Source organism: Lemur catta, chromosome 1 (assembly GCF_020740605.2).
Source record: "Lemur catta isolate mLemCat1 chromosome 1, mLemCat1.pri, whole genome shotgun sequence".
Lineage (NCBI taxonomy): Eukaryota > Metazoa > Chordata > Mammalia > Primates > Lemuridae > Lemur > Lemur catta.
The window spans coordinates 284,213,864-284,230,220 of NC_059128.1; the positions used below are offsets into that span (position 1 = coordinate 284,213,864).

Below are 16,357 nucleotides of genomic sequence, written 5' to 3' on the forward strand. Positions count from 1 at the left end.
TGGGAAGGTGCGGTGGCTCAGGGTCGAGGACAGCGGCTGCACCTTTGGCCCCGCCCAGTGCCTGCCCTCACGCAGACCGTAGACCGGGTGCCGCTGGGTGGCCACACGGTGCTGCTTTGGGAAGATGGCGCTACCTTCCGACCTGGTGCTGTTTCCCCGCTGGGGCACCGTTTCTCGGTGCTGTTGGCAGCGGCATGAAAAGCGCGTGGACGGGAGGGTGTCCCTCCCGTAAACGGAATGGCCGTCCCTGGGGACAGGGAAAGCCGCAGCAACTCCACATGGAGCACAGGAGTGGGGAGCCTGGCAGGCGGCACGGAGAGGGCACCTTGCAAAGGTTGGGAGCAGGAGCAGGAAGAGGAGACGGGGACAGCGGCCGCAGGGAGCGTCCCTGGGCGCCATGATGGGCCCGGAGGCAGGTGGGGGACGAGGGGGCCTGGGCAGCAGACCACGTGTGTGGCAGGGCGTGGGAGGGCCGTGCATTTCTGGAATTGAGGCGTCTGCGTGTCTGCTAAGAGGCGTGTGAGTCCGCTCGGCCTTGCAACACGGTCAGCAGCGTAAACAGCAGGGAGTTATCACGCCCTGGAGGCCAGAGGTCCAAGGTCAAGGTCGTCCCTCCTGAGGCCTCTGCCCCTGGCCGTGTTTTCACATGGTCATCCCTTTGTATAAGGACACCCGTCAGACCGGGTCCTGACCCGCCCTGATGACTTCTTGTAGCTTGATCGCCATTTTAAGGCTGTCTCCACATACGGCTGTGTTCTGGGGTCCTGAGTGTACTTTTTCAGGGGGACTCAACTTACCCACAGCAAGAGGTGACAGAGTGGGCGTGGCCAGTGTCACACTCCCGTGACACCTGCCATAGCAAGCCCCAGATTCTTTCCTTTGAATTAGCAGCCAAAGCCCCTAGCGGAACAGAATGGCAGAGCTGGCTTCTTGGTGGGTGGAACCGGTGGCCAGAGGTCTTGTTGGGGACCCCATCTTTCCTGTCCACTGGGAAGTCCGGCAACTCCGCAGAGGGGCAGCCGTAAAGACCTTGAGCTGGTTTCTCTTCCCGGCTATGCTGAGCGTTGAGGCTTTGCTCTGTGACGTTCCCCTGCCGCCTGGCCCGTGCCCCTCCAAGTGGCAGGAGTCCTGTGTCCCTGCCCAGGCGAAGGCAGCACCGTCCCTCACCTTTGCCCCTGACCCGAGAAGGTGTTGGTCTTCGCAGCTCATACGGGGGCTGCAAGAAAGCCAGGAGGCAGCAGCCACCCGCCCTCAGGGCCCCAGGCGTGCTGCACCAGGCTCCTGGAGCAGTGTGACCCTATAGCCTCTCGAAGGGACTTAGGAACACGCTCAGGTTTCCTGGCCATCCCGGTGCGTCTGAGCATCAGTGGAAAGGCGCCCGATGCACTGCGGCCGGCGTCCTGTTCACCAGCTGCTTGGCGTCCACGCCCCAGGGCCACACGGCTGCCTGCAGGTCCCACCTGTGTGGCTCCTGTCTCCTTCCAGAGTGCGGGGCCTGCACAGCGGCCTGCCGTGGCCGGCGGGTCGGGAGCAGGTGCAGAGTGGGGCTCCAGGCTCTTCTCGGGGGAGTCCCCCCCCCCGCCGGAGCCCCATCCTCTCGTGTCCAGCACACAAAGGTTCGGCTCTTCGGCCGAGAGTGCGGCTCCGGTGCCTCTGCTCCTTACTTCCCCGTCTGTGACACAGGGCGATTTAGACCCCAAGAACCTACAGTGTTGGAATTACTATGACATCATAGCGGTGAGGAAAATAAAAATTAATACGCCATGTGATGCCATTTTACACGAGTCCTGCGTGCGGGAGATGGAAGTGGATGTTGGTGGGCGTCGTCCAGCGGTACGAATGAGTGACGGCAGCGCGTGACACTGTGGAGGGACTTTAGAAACAGGGTTGAAGGAAAACGGCAAATCACAGAAGGTTAAAGTTGAAAATCAAGTGTGACGATGCCTTGCTGAGAGGCGGGGCAAAGCTTTCTCAAGTGCAGGAATCACAGTGGTCCCCTCTGGTGGGCGGCAGATTGAGGAGAGCCTCGGATTTTGTCTGTCTGTGCGTCATGATCTGTGTCATTAGTAGATTCTTCCATGCGGGAACGCATTAGAACGCGCCACGCTGCCGAGAGCACTCAGGCACTCGGCGGCTCGCCGGGGCGCGTTGCTCGTGTGTGAAGCACCGTGTTCACTGCTGCCCCTGGCCACGCCTCACAGGAGACACGGGTCCTACAGCTCCGGCCCACGGGGTCACCGTGGCTCAGAACGGGCTCGGCCAGCTTCACGGACCGCGAGGGCTGGCGTCTTGCTGGCGCGGGCGGTGTGGGCTGGCTGCCGCCGCGGGGTGGAGGGTGCTGGGCGGTGTCAGCGCCGTCTCGGGTCTCTCCCCAGACTGTGCGCTGATGTCTGGAGGCATCTGGTGGCACCACCGTCACCAGGTGATGGCTTTAGCATCACCGTAAAGTGGCAGTAAGTGCCCCTGCTGGGATGCGGCAGGAAGCGCCCAACGGACGCTGTAGCGCATTCCTGGTCAGGGACGCTGGGCCGGAGTTGCTGTGAGAAAAGGCACAGAGCCGGGCCGCGGGGCAGCTGCACAGCCGTCAGGCCCGGGCAGGCGGGGGTGGGGACCTCGGGTTAAGGGCAATAAAGAGACCCCCAGCCCAGTGTGCGTGGTCTCCAAGGGGCCCTGCGTGGGGAAGGCCGTGAAGGTCGCTTGGGGGACTGTGGGTGCAGTTGGAACATGGATGAGATATTTGATAATATTCTTACATCAATATTAAATTTCACGTTAGTAATCATGGTATTGTGGTCACTAGATTGTCCTTATTCTTTGGAGGCAGCTGGAATGTTTGGGAGGGACGTTGTGAAGCAGCCCAGAGGACTTTTTAATTCAAAGCCTATGCATATGAAGTGTACAAGTTAATTTTAAATGCTCATACGTATTTTTGTTGTAGAATATTAGGTTAGGGTAAACAATAAAAGACTTTGAAGCATAATATCAAACAAAAGGGATTCTCGGTATGTTACGTGATGACAAACCCCACAGAGCAGATTCAAATCTGGGGAACAGACGGGACAAAGCCACTCCCGGCACTGAGGAGAACTTGCTTCCTCGAGCTGCTGCCGGCTGTGAAACCTGCGGCATCCAGGTCCCGCTGGCTGTGTTTAAAAGAACAAAGCTACGCTTGAAAAAGCCCAAACTTGCAATATGCCAGGATTTACAGCCCTTGTATATTTAAACTTGGGTTTAGAAATGCAGAAGTCGGGCCGGGTGCAGTGGCTCACGCCTGTAATCCCAGCACTCTGGGAGGCCGAGGCGGGAGGATCGTTTGAGCTCAGGAGTTGGAGACCAGCCTGAGCAAGAGCGAGACCCCATCTCTACTAAAAAAATAGAAAGAAATTATCTGGACAACTAAATATATATAGAAGAAATTAGCTGGGCATGGTGGCACATGCCTGTAGTCCCAGCTACTCGGGAGGCTGAGGCAGGAGGATCACTTGAGCCCAGGAGTTTGAGGTTGCTGTGAGCTAGGCTGACGCCACGGCACTCTAGCCCAGGCAACAGAGTGAAACTCTGTTTCAAAATAAAAAAAAAAAAGAAATGCAGAAGTCAGCTTAACATTGGGGATACATGATTCTTCAAACATTGCTTTAGAGGGTCTATGAGCAGATGATTTTGGGGGCCACTGAGTTCCGGCCCCTTGCCAACACTCTCCTGCCGGAACAGCCTGGAGGCCTTCAGAGCGGAGACGGAGACGGGGCAGGCACGGCCGGGCTGAGCCCGGCCCCATCCTCACCCTCACCCTTGTGCGGGGGCAGCGGCCTCTGCCCCCCTCCCCCCCCCCGCTGTGGAAGGGCCGTGCGGTCAGGCAGCCGCACGTCCACACAGGGCGGTCAGAGGGGCTGGGCGCAGCGAGGTGGGACGGGGCACTGGGGAGGTCTGTGAGCAGGAGCAACGCTAGCCAGAGAGGTGGCGGGGTCCCGGCGGTCTGTGCGGGGCACTACGTGGGAGAGTCTCCCACGTGCAACGGGCTGAAATTAAGTGGGGAACAGCCTCCGTTCCTCAGGATGCGGCCTGGTCCCCAGCAAGCGATGGAGCCGTGTGTTTTGATCCCGTGTCTCGGCCTTGCAGGGGCAGAGACTGATGGCCCAGGCGAGTGGCCGGCAGCACGGCAGCATGTGGGAAGGTGCCAGGGAGCCTGGCCGGACCCCGTCTCAGTGGCTGTGGGTGGCCTGGGCGGGTGGTGTGGGCCATGGAGCAGGTGGTGGTCTGGCCGCCAGAACTGAGCTGGAAGGCAGAAGCCAGCCCCCACGGAGTCCGGCACTTGCCTGGCTCCGTCTGCCTTTTTCCAGGGTCGGTTAGCCCTGGAGACTTTGACCTCGGGGTCAAGCTGGGACTCCAGGGTCCCGGGCGGAGTGAGTGTGTGTGGCAGCTGGGCCAGGAGAAGTGCTGCCGAGAGGGTGGGTGTGGGCTCCCGGGGGCTCTGTGCACAGGCTTTCTAGTCCAGAGATTCAGGTGACGGGCCAGGGACCAGCCGCTTTACCACACCGAGAACAGTTGTCACCATGAGATAGATTCTTGCGTGGAAGCTCGTGCCACGCAGAGATTCCCACGTGAATGTGCGTGATGGCTTTACTCGTGACCCGCAGAGGCTGGCACACCTGGGTGCCTGTCAGCAGGGGCATGACTGGCACATCCGCTTGGGGAAGGTGACCCCCCAGTCCAGGGTGAGCTTCGGTGCGCGCTGCGGCGGGTCTGACCCCAGAAGCACCGTGCAGGGCCGGCCAGGCCAGGTGCCGCACGGACCTGTAGAAAAGAAAACTCTATAGTCTAAAGCCGTGGTGGGGACTGGCCGGGACGGAGACATGCCCCTGTGCAGTTGCGGTGGCTTCACCGGGTCAGCGCCCGTCACGCCGCGCGGAAACGCTTGGCGAGCACGTCTGCCTGTGTGTGAGCGACTCGGCCACGGAGCAGACTTTTACAAGCCAGACTCTCCTGCCTCGCGCCCCGGCATCACCCGGAGTGCCCGCCTGCGCGCTGGGCCAGGGAGGAGAGCGCGTGCCCGCCCTGGGGTGGCGTGGGGGGACAGCCCCGCAGCGCAGGAGCGACTTAGCCAGTGGTCGGGGTTTGCCGGGGAGGCAGCCGCTGAGCGGACGGTCAGCACCGTGGTTGGCTGAGGGCTCGACCGGGGCCAGAGGACCTGCCTCCACGGTGGCTCCTCCCACAGACAGGACCTGCTGCTCGCATGTCCGGGGGGCGGCGGGGGGCACGGCAGGGGTTCCCCAGAGCAAGCTGTCCTAGGAGCAAGAGCCAGGCAGAAGCTGTCCTTTCCACGATGGCCCGGCCTTGGAATCACACAGCGTCACTTGTGGGCGAGTCTGTCTGCAGGAGAGGTCAGCAATCCAGGGCACGGTCAGAAAGGGGAGGGCAATCGCTCCACCGCTGGAAGGGAGGAGCAAAGCATCTGCCAGCCCGACCAGAGCTTGCTTGGCAGAGGCAGAGCTGCAGGCCGAGCTGGAGCACAGGGCCTGTGTCCGGAGAGAAGTGACTTTTTATGCCCCACACGTGTGAGAGCATCGGGGGGCGGTGGGAGTGCGCTGGCCTCCGTGGGCCGAGTGCAGGGGGAGGCAGCGTCTCCGCAAGTCCCCCAGAGGCAGGAGGGCGGGACGGTGGCGCCTCACTGGCCCTGGTGCCGCACGGAGGGGCGCTTGCTGCTGGGCGGGGGGCGAACGTCCACACATCTTCTCCAGGGCCTGGGAGGAGGGCGGCGTGGGCCGCGGCTCTCATGCCCCTGTGCACTCAGCTCGTAACGCAAAGCAGGGCCCTGGGAGTGCGGAGGGGCCTCTGGGGTGATGGCAGAGCCGGTCCCCTGTCCGCGTCCCGTGGGGGCCCAGGGCACCCTTCTCAGGACCAGGTCTGGGGGTCTGCAGCGTGGCCGGCCCTCACTCTGCGGGGTTCGGGTCACGGTTTCCACTGCGTCCGACTGCACACGGGCAGCCCCAGGGCAGCTCGTGGCTCTGACAGCCGGGAGGTGTGAGCCGGCTGCTGCCCGGGCCTTGAAACTAGAAGGCACGTGTTGCGGGAAGGGGGACTGGTGACGTTCTTGGGGAGGCCTCCTTGCGTGTGGAAACCAAAGGCTTTTAGCTGAAGGTACCCACAGGAGCTCGCAGTCCGGCCCGAGGAATGAGCAGGTGTTTTGTATGGATTCCACGGGCAGCTTCCGTCTCGTTTTCAAATGAGATACTAAATGAAATAAAATGTACTCATAATGCCTTGATCTAGAAATAATCACTATTCATATTTGGGTACATTTCTTCTAGCTTTTTCTTTGTTCTTTCTTGTTTGCATGAGAGAGTATGTGTGTGGGTATGGTGTGCTTATGTGTGTGGTGTGTGCGTGTGTGTGTGTGTGGCGTATATGGTATGTGGTGTGTTGGGTGTGTGATGTGTGTGAGTGGTGTCTGTTGTGTGTATGATGTGTGTGGGTGTGTGGTGTGTGCGTGTGTGTGTGTGGCATGTATGGTATATGGTGTGTTGGGTGTGTGATGTGTGTGAGTGGTGTCTGGTGTGTGTGTGTGATGTGGTGTGTGGGTGTGTGGTGTGTGCGCGTGTGTGTGTGGCGTGTATGGTATGTGGTGTGTTGGGTGTGTGATGTGTGTGAGTGGTGTCTGGTGTGTGTGTGTGATGTGGTGTGTGGGTGTGTGGTGTGTGCGTGTGTGTGTGGCGTGTATGGTATGTGGTGTGTTGGGTGTGTGATGTGTGTGAGTGGTGTCTGGTGTGTGTGTGTGATGTGGTGTGTGGGTGTGTGGTGTGTGCGTGTGTGTGTGGCGTGTATGGTATGTGGCGTGTTGGGTGTGTGATGTGTGTGAGTGGTGTCTGTTGTATGATGTGTGTGGGTGTGTGGTGTGTGCATGTGTGTGTGGCATGTATGGTATGTAGTGTGTTGGGTGTGTGATGTGTGTGAGTGGTGTCTGTTGTATGATGTGTGTGGGTGTGTGGTGTGTGCGTGTGTGTGTGGCATGTATGGTATGTGGTGTGTTGGGTGTGTGATGTGTGTGAGTGGTGTCTGGTGTGTGTGTGATGTGTGTGGGTGTGGTGTGTGCGTGTGTGTGTGGCGTGTATGGTATGTGGTGTGTGATGTGTGTGAGTGGTGTCTGGTGTGTGTGTGTGATGTGGTGTGTGGGTGTGTGGTGTGTGTGTGCCGTGAGATGCGCAGTGCGTGGTGTGTGCGGTGTGTGTTGCTGTGTGGGTGTGTGACGTGGTGTACGTGGTGTGCTGTGTGTGGGGGGGACACACAGGTGACCACTGCGTGTCTGTCAGTTCCCACCTTCCATTCCTTCCGGAAGGAGAGGGTGTGTGTGGCTCCTCCCGGCCCGCGGCGCCTGGCGTCCGGCCTCCGGCGCACTGACGGCTGTGCTTGTCCCGCAGGACGGCTGTTCTCGGCGAGGGGCCCTGCACGCGCTCCTGAGCAGCGGCCATGGGCCTGCTCGCCTTCCTGAAGACCCAGTTCGTCGTGCACCTGCTCATCGGGTTCGTGTTCGTGGTGAGCGGGCTGGTCATCAACTTCGCGCAGCTCTGCACGCTGGCCGTCTGGCCCGTCAGCAAGCAGCTCTACCGCCGCCTCAACTGCCGCCTGGCCTACTCGCTCTGGAGCCGTGAGTGTCTGTGCCTGCGGGGGTCCCCAGGCGCCGTGGGGCGGCGTGCGGACGGCCCTGTTGGCCCTCGTTTCCAGCACGGGGATCGGGGGGTGCTCGGGACTTTCGGAGGTTCACCCCTGGCTCAGAGACGTGGGAAAAGGTGTCGACCCACAGCCTTGCGTGAGGTTGAACCGTGGGACGTCCCAACATGGCCCCACTTTGACCCACAGAAGCGGCCATGTCGAGGGGTCTGACTGAGTACTTCGGGGGTTTGGTCACTAACAAAAGCAGAGTGAGAAGCTCAGGTCACCCGATGCTGAGCGCCAGCAGCTGCGGGTCGGCCTGTCCGTCTCCCACACGAAGCCGTCCTAGCGCCAGGGTGGTTTGCAGAGGTGCCGTGTGTACCTCCGAGGGACACAGACTCTTCCCTCCCTCTGAATTACGTCCCTGTGCGAGTAGCTGTGTGCGTCTGTCTGCATTGCTTGTGCGTGTGTTTATATGTGGAAAGCCAGTGTTTACCTCTTACATGGACAGGGACTTAGGAGCTTCATGACACCCACTGTTGACAGAGGCGACCACTCACACCAGGGTCAGTGGGAGTGTAAACGGGCACATCTTGGGCGGGTAGTTTGGCAACAGTTGCCAACAGTTTCAATGGTTATAATTTTCAACTGAATTATTCCACAAAATAAGAAGGTAGGTGGGATGCGGTGGCTCCTGCCTGTAACCCCAGCACTCTGGGAGGCCAAGGCAGGAGGATCACTGGAGCTCAGGAGTTTGAGGCCAGCCTGAGCAAGAGCGAGACCCTGTCTGTACTAAAAATAGAAAAATTAGCTGGGTGCAGTGGCGTGAGCCTATAGTCCCAGCTATGGCTGAGGCAGGAGGATCCCTTGAGCCCAGGAGTTTGAGGCTGCTGTGAGCTGTGATGACACCACTGCACTCCAGCCAGGGCGACAGAGTGAGATTCTGTCAAGAAAGAAAGGAGAGAGAGAGAGAAGACAAAGATCTTTTAAAAAAAAAGGCAAGAAAGTAGAAAAAAGCATAAAATAAGAAACATTGAGGTCAAAATTAATATAAAATTCTCAGTATTTGGAATGAGGGCAGATACAAGAAGAGCACCAGCCTCTCCTGTCTGCTGAACTCGAGTGTTTGCGTGACTCCCCCCACGTGACTTGGATTTGGGGACATTCTCCATGTGGGTCATTCTGTGAACGCATCAGTGGGAGCCCTTCTCCCGCCAGGGCCACACGGGAGCCTTCCCTGACTCGGGGCACGTGGCGAGAGCAGGGACCACGGGGTTTTAATAACACGGAGCCACTGTTTTCGAGTCTCCGTTCCTGTCCTTGCTCTTTGATGCCCGTACCTTCCACCGCCCACCACGACCTCACGGCCGGTGTGGCTCCGTGGTGTGTGGCCACAGAGCGTGGTGCTGTGTGGGAGGGCGCAGGTTCGGACCCCGCCTGGCCGGGGCCGGGCTTCCGTCTTTCTCAAGCACAGCTTTCTCTGTGAGACAGAAAACCGCCTGTCTGGGCGCTGTATTAGAAAGGTTAGATTAATGCATAGAGTAGGTGCATGGTAATGCTCCATAACTTATTGACGATTATTAGTCAAATTTTGAATTTTTTAAAAAAAGCAGTGGCTGAAATAGGCAAAGAACGGCTTGCCGTGTTTTAGGGAAGCATATATTTAAATAAAGGCAATGATGAAGAGAAATTCCTGTTGGGCCCAGGAGCCCACACCCTGCCAGCCAGTCTGCAGACGCCAGCCGGCCGCTGTCCTACCGTAGGCCGCGGGGACCTGAAATGCTGGAGGCGCCACACGCACAGCTCGGGGGAGGTGCTGCCTCTCCCGGCCTTGCCGCAGGTGACCTTCAGAGGGGACCGTCCTCCAGACAGCGCAGCCTGTCCCTGTAGAACACTCGTAGGGAGACGTCATCTGCGTGTGGCTCTGCGGGTGCTAGTCGCTGCTTCCTTTGCACTCGTCACCAGCGTGAGCGAAAGGCAGAGGCCCCGGCGAGGGCCGGGGTGGGCGAGCAGGCAGGGGCTGTGTCCCACCCCCACACGCAGGATTTCCTGCCGCGCTGGCTGCTCACAGGTGACATCTTCCTCCGAAAGCAGGTGTGGTCCCTCAGCGCCCACCCGGACCCCGCGCCCCCTCTCTTCTCTATGTCCTGCTCACGTGCGCTTAGCCCAGCGTGGTGACGGCTCGGGAGACAGCCCACACCGCCTGCTGTCTGCAGGTGTCTCCGGCCGTCTGGGGCTGCGGTGCCTTGCTCGGCTGTCCAGAACGTTGCTGAAGTTGTGTCTCTGATGTCCCTGCAGCTGTGAGTGATCGGCACAGAGGAAACCTCAGGTTACGGCCTCCCAGAGAGGAGACACTTCGCGGGTGACGCGTCTAGTGCAGGAGATGCAGCGTTTCCCAGCAGCCGGGCGTGGTCCCAGCAGCGTGCCCTGTGGGATGTCCTGGGAGGCCGTGACGGAAGAGCTGACAGAGTGAGGCAGTGTTGTCAGACTGCAGCAAACATATGGCTTTGAAAAGTGTCTTTTTAAAAAAATTCAGAAATGCCTCATAGCGGTCCTAGACCGTCACCACCCTCCCTCATGTGTGGGTTCCCCGCGTGTCCGCCTCTGTCAAAGCAGAGACGGCAAGAGGGTGTTCACCGTGTGGCCGGCACTTTCCTGGGCCCCTGGGGCAGGAGCTCCGCCCCGAAGCCCCGGGGGAGGAGGGTGCCAGCGTCGCAGGAGGCCTGCGCGGCTGAGGGGGCAGTCAGCTGGCAAAGGAAGTAAAAGCAGCCATGTCCCCAGCTTCGTGCGCGTCCTCGCACAGACGGGCAGGCAGGGCCTCCCTTGGCCTTGCCGTCCTTGCCTTGGTAAATAGCTTCACTGGGTTAAAAGTCAGCATTTGCTGTGTACAGTACGGTGGCTCTCGCTCGGCTGGCAACCTTCACCACAATCTGACTTTGGAACATTTTCACCCCAAAAGAAGCTCCGTGCCCGCTAAGTAGTCACTGCCTACTCTGCTATCTCCCCGGCCCCGCGGCCACTCAACTGCCTTTGTCCCTGTGGTGTCACCTGCTCTGGATGCCTCACGTACACGCAGTCACACCACACTGGCCTTTGTGTCTAGCTGCTGTCACCGAGCGTGTTTTCAGGGTTCACCGTGTTGTGGCATGTTATCAGCGCTTCAGGCCTTGTTCCGGCTGAACGGTAGTCCACGGTGTGGATCATATTGTGTATCTATTCACAAGTTAGTGGCCATTCGGGCTGTTTCTACTTTTGGCCCCTACGAATACGCTGCTATGAACATTCACGTACACGCTTTTGTGAGGATGTGTGTTTCCATTTCCATTGGCCGTACACTTAGGAGTAGAATTGCTATGTCGTATGGTAACTCGGTTTGGAAAACAAGTATTGAGGAACTGCCCAACAGTTTTCAAAGCTGCAGCCTCCAATCCTGGGCTCAAGTGATCCTCCTGCCTCAGCTTCCCAAGTAGCTGGGAGTACAGGTGCACTCCTCCACACCCAGCTAATTTTTTAATTTTTTGTAGAGACAGGGTCTTGTTCTTGCCCAGGCTGGTCTCAAACTCCCGGCCTCAAGTGCTCCTCTCAAAGTGTGGGGATCACAGGTGTGAGCCACCATGCCTCACGTGTCCATCTTTCTGATAAAGCCACCCTAGTGGGTGAGAGGTGCTATCTCCCTGTGGTTTTGATTTGCATTTCCCTGATAACTAATGATTAAGCACCTTTTAATGTCCTTATTACCCATTTATAAGTAATCTTTGGAGAAATGTCTAGTCAGGTCCTTTGCCCATTTTTTAATTGGTTTGTCTTTTTATTCTTGTGCCTTCTTGAAATCAGTGAGTTTGAACGCTGAGTTAAAGCCCCCATGGCTAATGGGTCTGTCACAGGTGTGGAGTCTGCCTCTGACAAATGGCCTTTTCTGGTGACCCCAACTCTGTGCCCTCCAGCCCCCTGGCCTTTCATGGCTGCATGTTGGGGACTCCCTCCCTCCTGGACCCAGGGGGACGATTGTCGGGAAGGAGAGCCCAGCTGTGCCCCTCGGGTGTGAACTTTCCATGCTCCATTCCAGTAGCCCTGTGAGGAAGCCACTGTTGTCCCCTTTCTATAAATGAAGAAACTGAGGCCCAGAGCCGTGGTTTGCCTGAGCTCATGGCTGTGTGAGCCTGGCCAGACTCGGAGCTGGTCACCGTCCCCTGGCCTCTGTCCCCGAGGGCTGATCCCCGGCAGGCAGACCCGGGAGTGGTCCTCTTGGAAGACGGCTGGGTTGGTGTCCAGGACAAGAAGCACGGCTGTCCCGTGACAATCTGGAGTCTGAAAACCGTGTCCTGGCTCTTTGAGGTCACCCTTGTCAAAACGACTGGCCACGGTGGGTGTGACTCTGGCTGCCGACACTCGGGCCGGGGCTGGCTGGGTGTGCGGCACCCGCCCCCCACTCCCCCTGGCTTCCTCCCATCCCCGCCCCAACGTGGCCTGGTGGAAGGGACCCGTTTGCACCCGGGTCCTGTGCGTGACGGGACGCACAGAGCTCTTACCGTGGAACCCGCAGGCCTGACGTTCTCACACGGTGCGTGTGCGCATCCCTCGAGCCCCTGATGAGGAGGCAGGCGGTGCCCTACTCCCAGCTTGTCCCCACAGTCCCCACTGGCATGTGGGCTCCAGACGGACAGTGCAGACAGAGCCCCCAGCTGCGTGTGGCCATCCCAGCTCCTGGGAAACGCTCCCCCAGCGCCCTGAGGCCGCAGCCAAGGGAGACCCGACGGGGAGCTGGGTCTGAACCAGCTGGGCAGGACGGCAGACAGCTCCTGACATGCCGGCGCCCGCGTGCTCACGCGCCCTGCTGCCTCAAGGGGCTCGGGGCTCCTGGCCGGCAGTGAGCGGACCGGAGCACGGTGCCCCAGGCCTTCCTGGGGGTGGGCAAGGACTCACTTTTTCTTTTTGTTTTTAAATATGAAAAAGCAGTGTAACCTAAGGAATGTAACGGAAGCTTCAGGAGACACTGTCACCTATTATTCCACTGCACTAGGAACTATTTTCATTTTTTTTCCAAGTTTTAATCTGTGGACATCCAGTGGTGTGTTCCACTTCCCAATCGTACAGTGACATCTGTCTTCCTGCGTGTCCCATCGTTGTCGGTGGCTGTGTGGTATCTAGCCAGACGCAGTGCACTCGAGGATCGTGTGACAACTGGACAAAGTCGTGTCCTCACAAAGCCTCACAAAGTCTTCCTCCCCCGTTTCTTCTGCTACTTTCCATTTGTCTTCTCCCCTGACTTTTGCTTAGAGAAGGTAATTGTAATTTTGGAAAATTTATTAAGTGTAAGGCGTTAGAACTCATTTCTAGCAGAAAATTCTACTCTAGATGAAGATCCTGTGACTGTCCCCGGTGAGGGCCCCCAGACCTGCCAGAGGACCCCCAGGGATGCTGGCCGCCCATCCAAGAGTAGAGGCTGTCCTGCGCCCAGGCCCACACCCCTCCGTCTGTCCGCAGAGTTGGTCATGCTTCTGGAGTGGTGGTCGTGCACGGAGTGCACTCTGTTCACGGACCAGGCCACGGTGGACCGCTTCGGGAAGGAGCACGTGGTCATCATCCTCAACCACAACTTCGAAATCGACTTCCTTTGTGGGTGGACCATGTGTGAGCGGTTTGGCGTGCTGGGGGTGAGCCACGGGTCCCCGGGCAGGTGCGGGGGTGAGCCATGGGTCCCCGGGCAGGTGCAGGAGTTGAGCCACAGGGTACCCTAGGCAGGTGCAGGAGTTGAGCCACGGGTCCCTGGGCAGGTGCAGGGATGAGCCATGGGTCCCCGGGCAGGTGCAGGAGTTGAGCCACAGGGTCCCCTAGGCAGGTGCAGGAGTTGAGCCACAGGGTCCCCTAGGCAGGTGCATGAGTTGAGCCACGGGTCCCCGGGCAGGTGCAGGGGTGAGCCACGGGTCCCCAGGCAGGTGTGGGGGTGAGCCACAGGTCCCCAGGGAAGTGCTGAAGTTGAGCCACGGGGTCCCCTGGGCAGGTGCCAGGGGGTGCCGCAGGGTCCCCGGGGAGGTGCTGGGGGAATCTGGCCAAGCACCCCGGCTTCTCCCAGACACTGAGTGCCGGCTACTTTCCCTCCTGCTGTCAGAGTTCCAAAGTCCTTGCTAAGAAGGAGCTGCTTTATGTGCCCCTCATTGGCTGGACGTGGTACTTCCTGGAGATCGTGTTCTGCAAGCGGAAGTGGGAGGAAGACCGGGACACTGTCATCGAAGGGCTGAAGCGCTTGTCCGACTACCCCGAGTACATGTGGGTAAGTGTATCGGGGGATCCCAGGGGCGTCTGTGCTGAGGGAAGGCAGCTGGGTTTGAATTTGGACGTCACTCCCAGTCTTCTCCCATCCAAGTACCAATCAGGCCCGACCCTGCTTAGCTCCTGAGATCAGACGAGATCGGGCGTGTTCAGGGTGGTGTGGCTGTAGACACTCGCAGCCTCCTGACACACCCACAGCCTAAATTACTAGTCACGAACCCCATGAGGACCTCCTGAATGCCCGGGACGCTGTCTCCGGCAGGGCCCAGGCTCCCCGTCCTTCTGGTCTGCGGACGTGCAAGCTTCGCTCAGGCCACCTGCTCCTCCAGAGACCACAGGCCCCGGCTCCGACCCAGAGCCATCCGCAGGGTGCCCAGGAGGGGTGGGGCGGGGCGGGTTTGCCCTCCAGCCAACCCCGGCCACCTGCCCATCCCTGCTCTGCGTGCGTCTTTGCTTCTTTTTAACTTGTGTTGTGGCAAATGGATAGAAGACCTTTCCCGTTTTCCACTGCCCGATCCGGGGCTGCTGCCCAGGGACACCTTCATGTCTCACTTCTTTCTGGAAATCCGTTCTGTGTGAGTGGACGTATGTGGCTGGAGTGCAGGTTGCAGCCCTAAAATAAAATAACATCTCAAATTATGCCACCCCTGTCCCCCTGGGTTCCGTGTCCTAGTTTCTCCTGTACTGTGAAGGGACACGCTTCACGGAGACCAAGCACCGCGTCAGCATGGAGGTGGCCGTCTCCAAGGGGCTGCCCCCGCTCAAGTACCACCTGCTGCCCAGGACCAAGGGCTTCACCACCGCGGTCCAGTGCCTCCGGGGGACAGGTAGGAGCCTCGGTCGCCGCGGGGCCGGGACCACCACTGCTGTCTGGGCTCCCGCATGAAACAAAAAATGAAGGCAGTGAGTTGTTAAAAAACCAATAAGTACATTGCATGTAAAACACAGGATTCCAAAAGCAGTAAGGAAAGAGTCGAGTGAGGAGAGTTCTGTGTTGTAAGATTCTTGTATCATATTTTGATAAAATGCTAGTTAATAGGAAACAATTAAAATAATAATAAAAATGTATAACAGAAAACCTAACAAAGGAAAAACTAATAAATGTATCTAATTAGTCAGAAAGCAGTCAAGATAAAAGAAAGAACAAAGAACATGTGGAACAAATTGAAACAGCCAAATCGGAGATTTAAACACACACGTATGTCAGTGAGTAAATATGTGAAACGTAAACCAACTAAATATCCGAGTTAAAAGAGAGAGTTGAAGGGAGGGGGAATAAAAAAAAAGAGAGAGAGAGAGAGTTGGAAAAGAACTCACACGTAAGAAGCCCTGGCGTGTCCTGCTCGGCCTGGGGGCGGCCATCACCGCTCCTGTCTCCTCCTGCAGTCACAGCTGTCTACGACGTCACCCTGAACTTCAGAGGAAACAAGAACCCGTCTCTGCTGGGCATCCTCTACGGGAAGAAGTATGAGGCTGACATGTGCGTGAGGTGAGGCCAGAGCTCAGCCCCTGCCCCCTGCCCCTCCCTGCCCCCTCTCGAGCACCCCTGCGTCTGGGCACAGCCAGGGAGACCCCCCCATCCTGGGCTGTGCTCCCCGGCCTCCTCCCCTTGCCCTGTCCACCTGGGCGGTGCTCGCAGAGGCCCGTCTGAAGTCCTGCCCTGGGGTCTGGGCAGGCAGGTGCTGAGGCGGGAAACGGGGAGCAGACTCCTTGTCCCCGCCGCGTGCTCCGTTCCTTTGGGAGAACTGTTGGGCCAACGCTAGGGCCACTGTCCTCTCCTTCCGCTTCCTTGGGAGGCCCGTGCAGTTCGCTCTGTCCAGGAGGCCTGGGGGACGCACGGTGCTGACTCCCCCCGCAGGGCGGCCCAGATTCCCAGGGGGGCAGGCAGCACGGGGCCTCCCGCAGAGCCTCTGGCTTGGAGCTGCAGTTTGGTGTGAGCGGCTTTTTGCTGGTGCTGGTTATTCCAGCCCCAGACGGTGGGGCACCCCAGCCTCTGAAGGGAAACCAATGAGGGAGAGCAAGAGCCTGGTTTGGATTCTGTCTGGAGTATCGGGGCTTCAGTGCTGCGTGCCCCCATCCTGTCCCAGTGAAATAAGCTGGGAATGACGTGTCCAGATGTCCAGCTGGGAGCCCGAGGCTTGCTCTGAAGTGCGTCAGCAGCCTCGCGGGAGAGCAGCCTTTCTCTCTCCAAGGTCAAGGCCAATCATAGCTCAGAGAATTCCCGTCTGAGTCGTGGCTGCGTGTTTCATTGCTGCTCTTTGATTCTGCAAGTCTCTCTGGTTCATGAGGAGAAGAAAAGCCACCCAGAACATCTTTTAACAGAAACTCAGTCTGGGTGTGACCTTGACTGCAGCCTCAGGCGTCTTTCAGGGCTGCCTGCGGGTCTGTGTGATCCGCATGAGGAATCGTGGTGGACTGGCCCCCCGCAGTCTGTCAGTCTCCC

The 16,357-nt window shown here is 58.7% G+C and overlaps 1 protein-coding gene across 2 annotated transcripts in view; it reads left to right on the forward strand.

The window, feature by feature from the left end:
• AGPAT3 (1-acylglycerol-3-phosphate O-acyltransferase 3) overlaps positions 1-16,357 on the forward strand; it is an 86,633-nt gene that overhangs the window by 61,912 nt on the left and 8,364 nt on the right. For both annotated transcript variants that reach the window (XM_045540780.1, XM_045540781.1), the window contains 5 exons: positions 7,413-7,639; positions 13,129-13,298; positions 13,754-13,915; positions 14,588-14,741; positions 15,301-15,403. In XM_045540780.1, coding sequence (XP_045396736.1) covers positions 7,462-7,639; positions 13,129-13,298; positions 13,754-13,915; positions 14,588-14,741; positions 15,301-15,403 — 767 coding nt within the window. In that variant the 5' untranslated portion in view covers positions 7,413-7,461. The remainder of the gene's footprint in view (positions 1-7,412; positions 7,640-13,128; positions 13,299-13,753; positions 13,916-14,587; positions 14,742-15,300; positions 15,404-16,357) is intronic.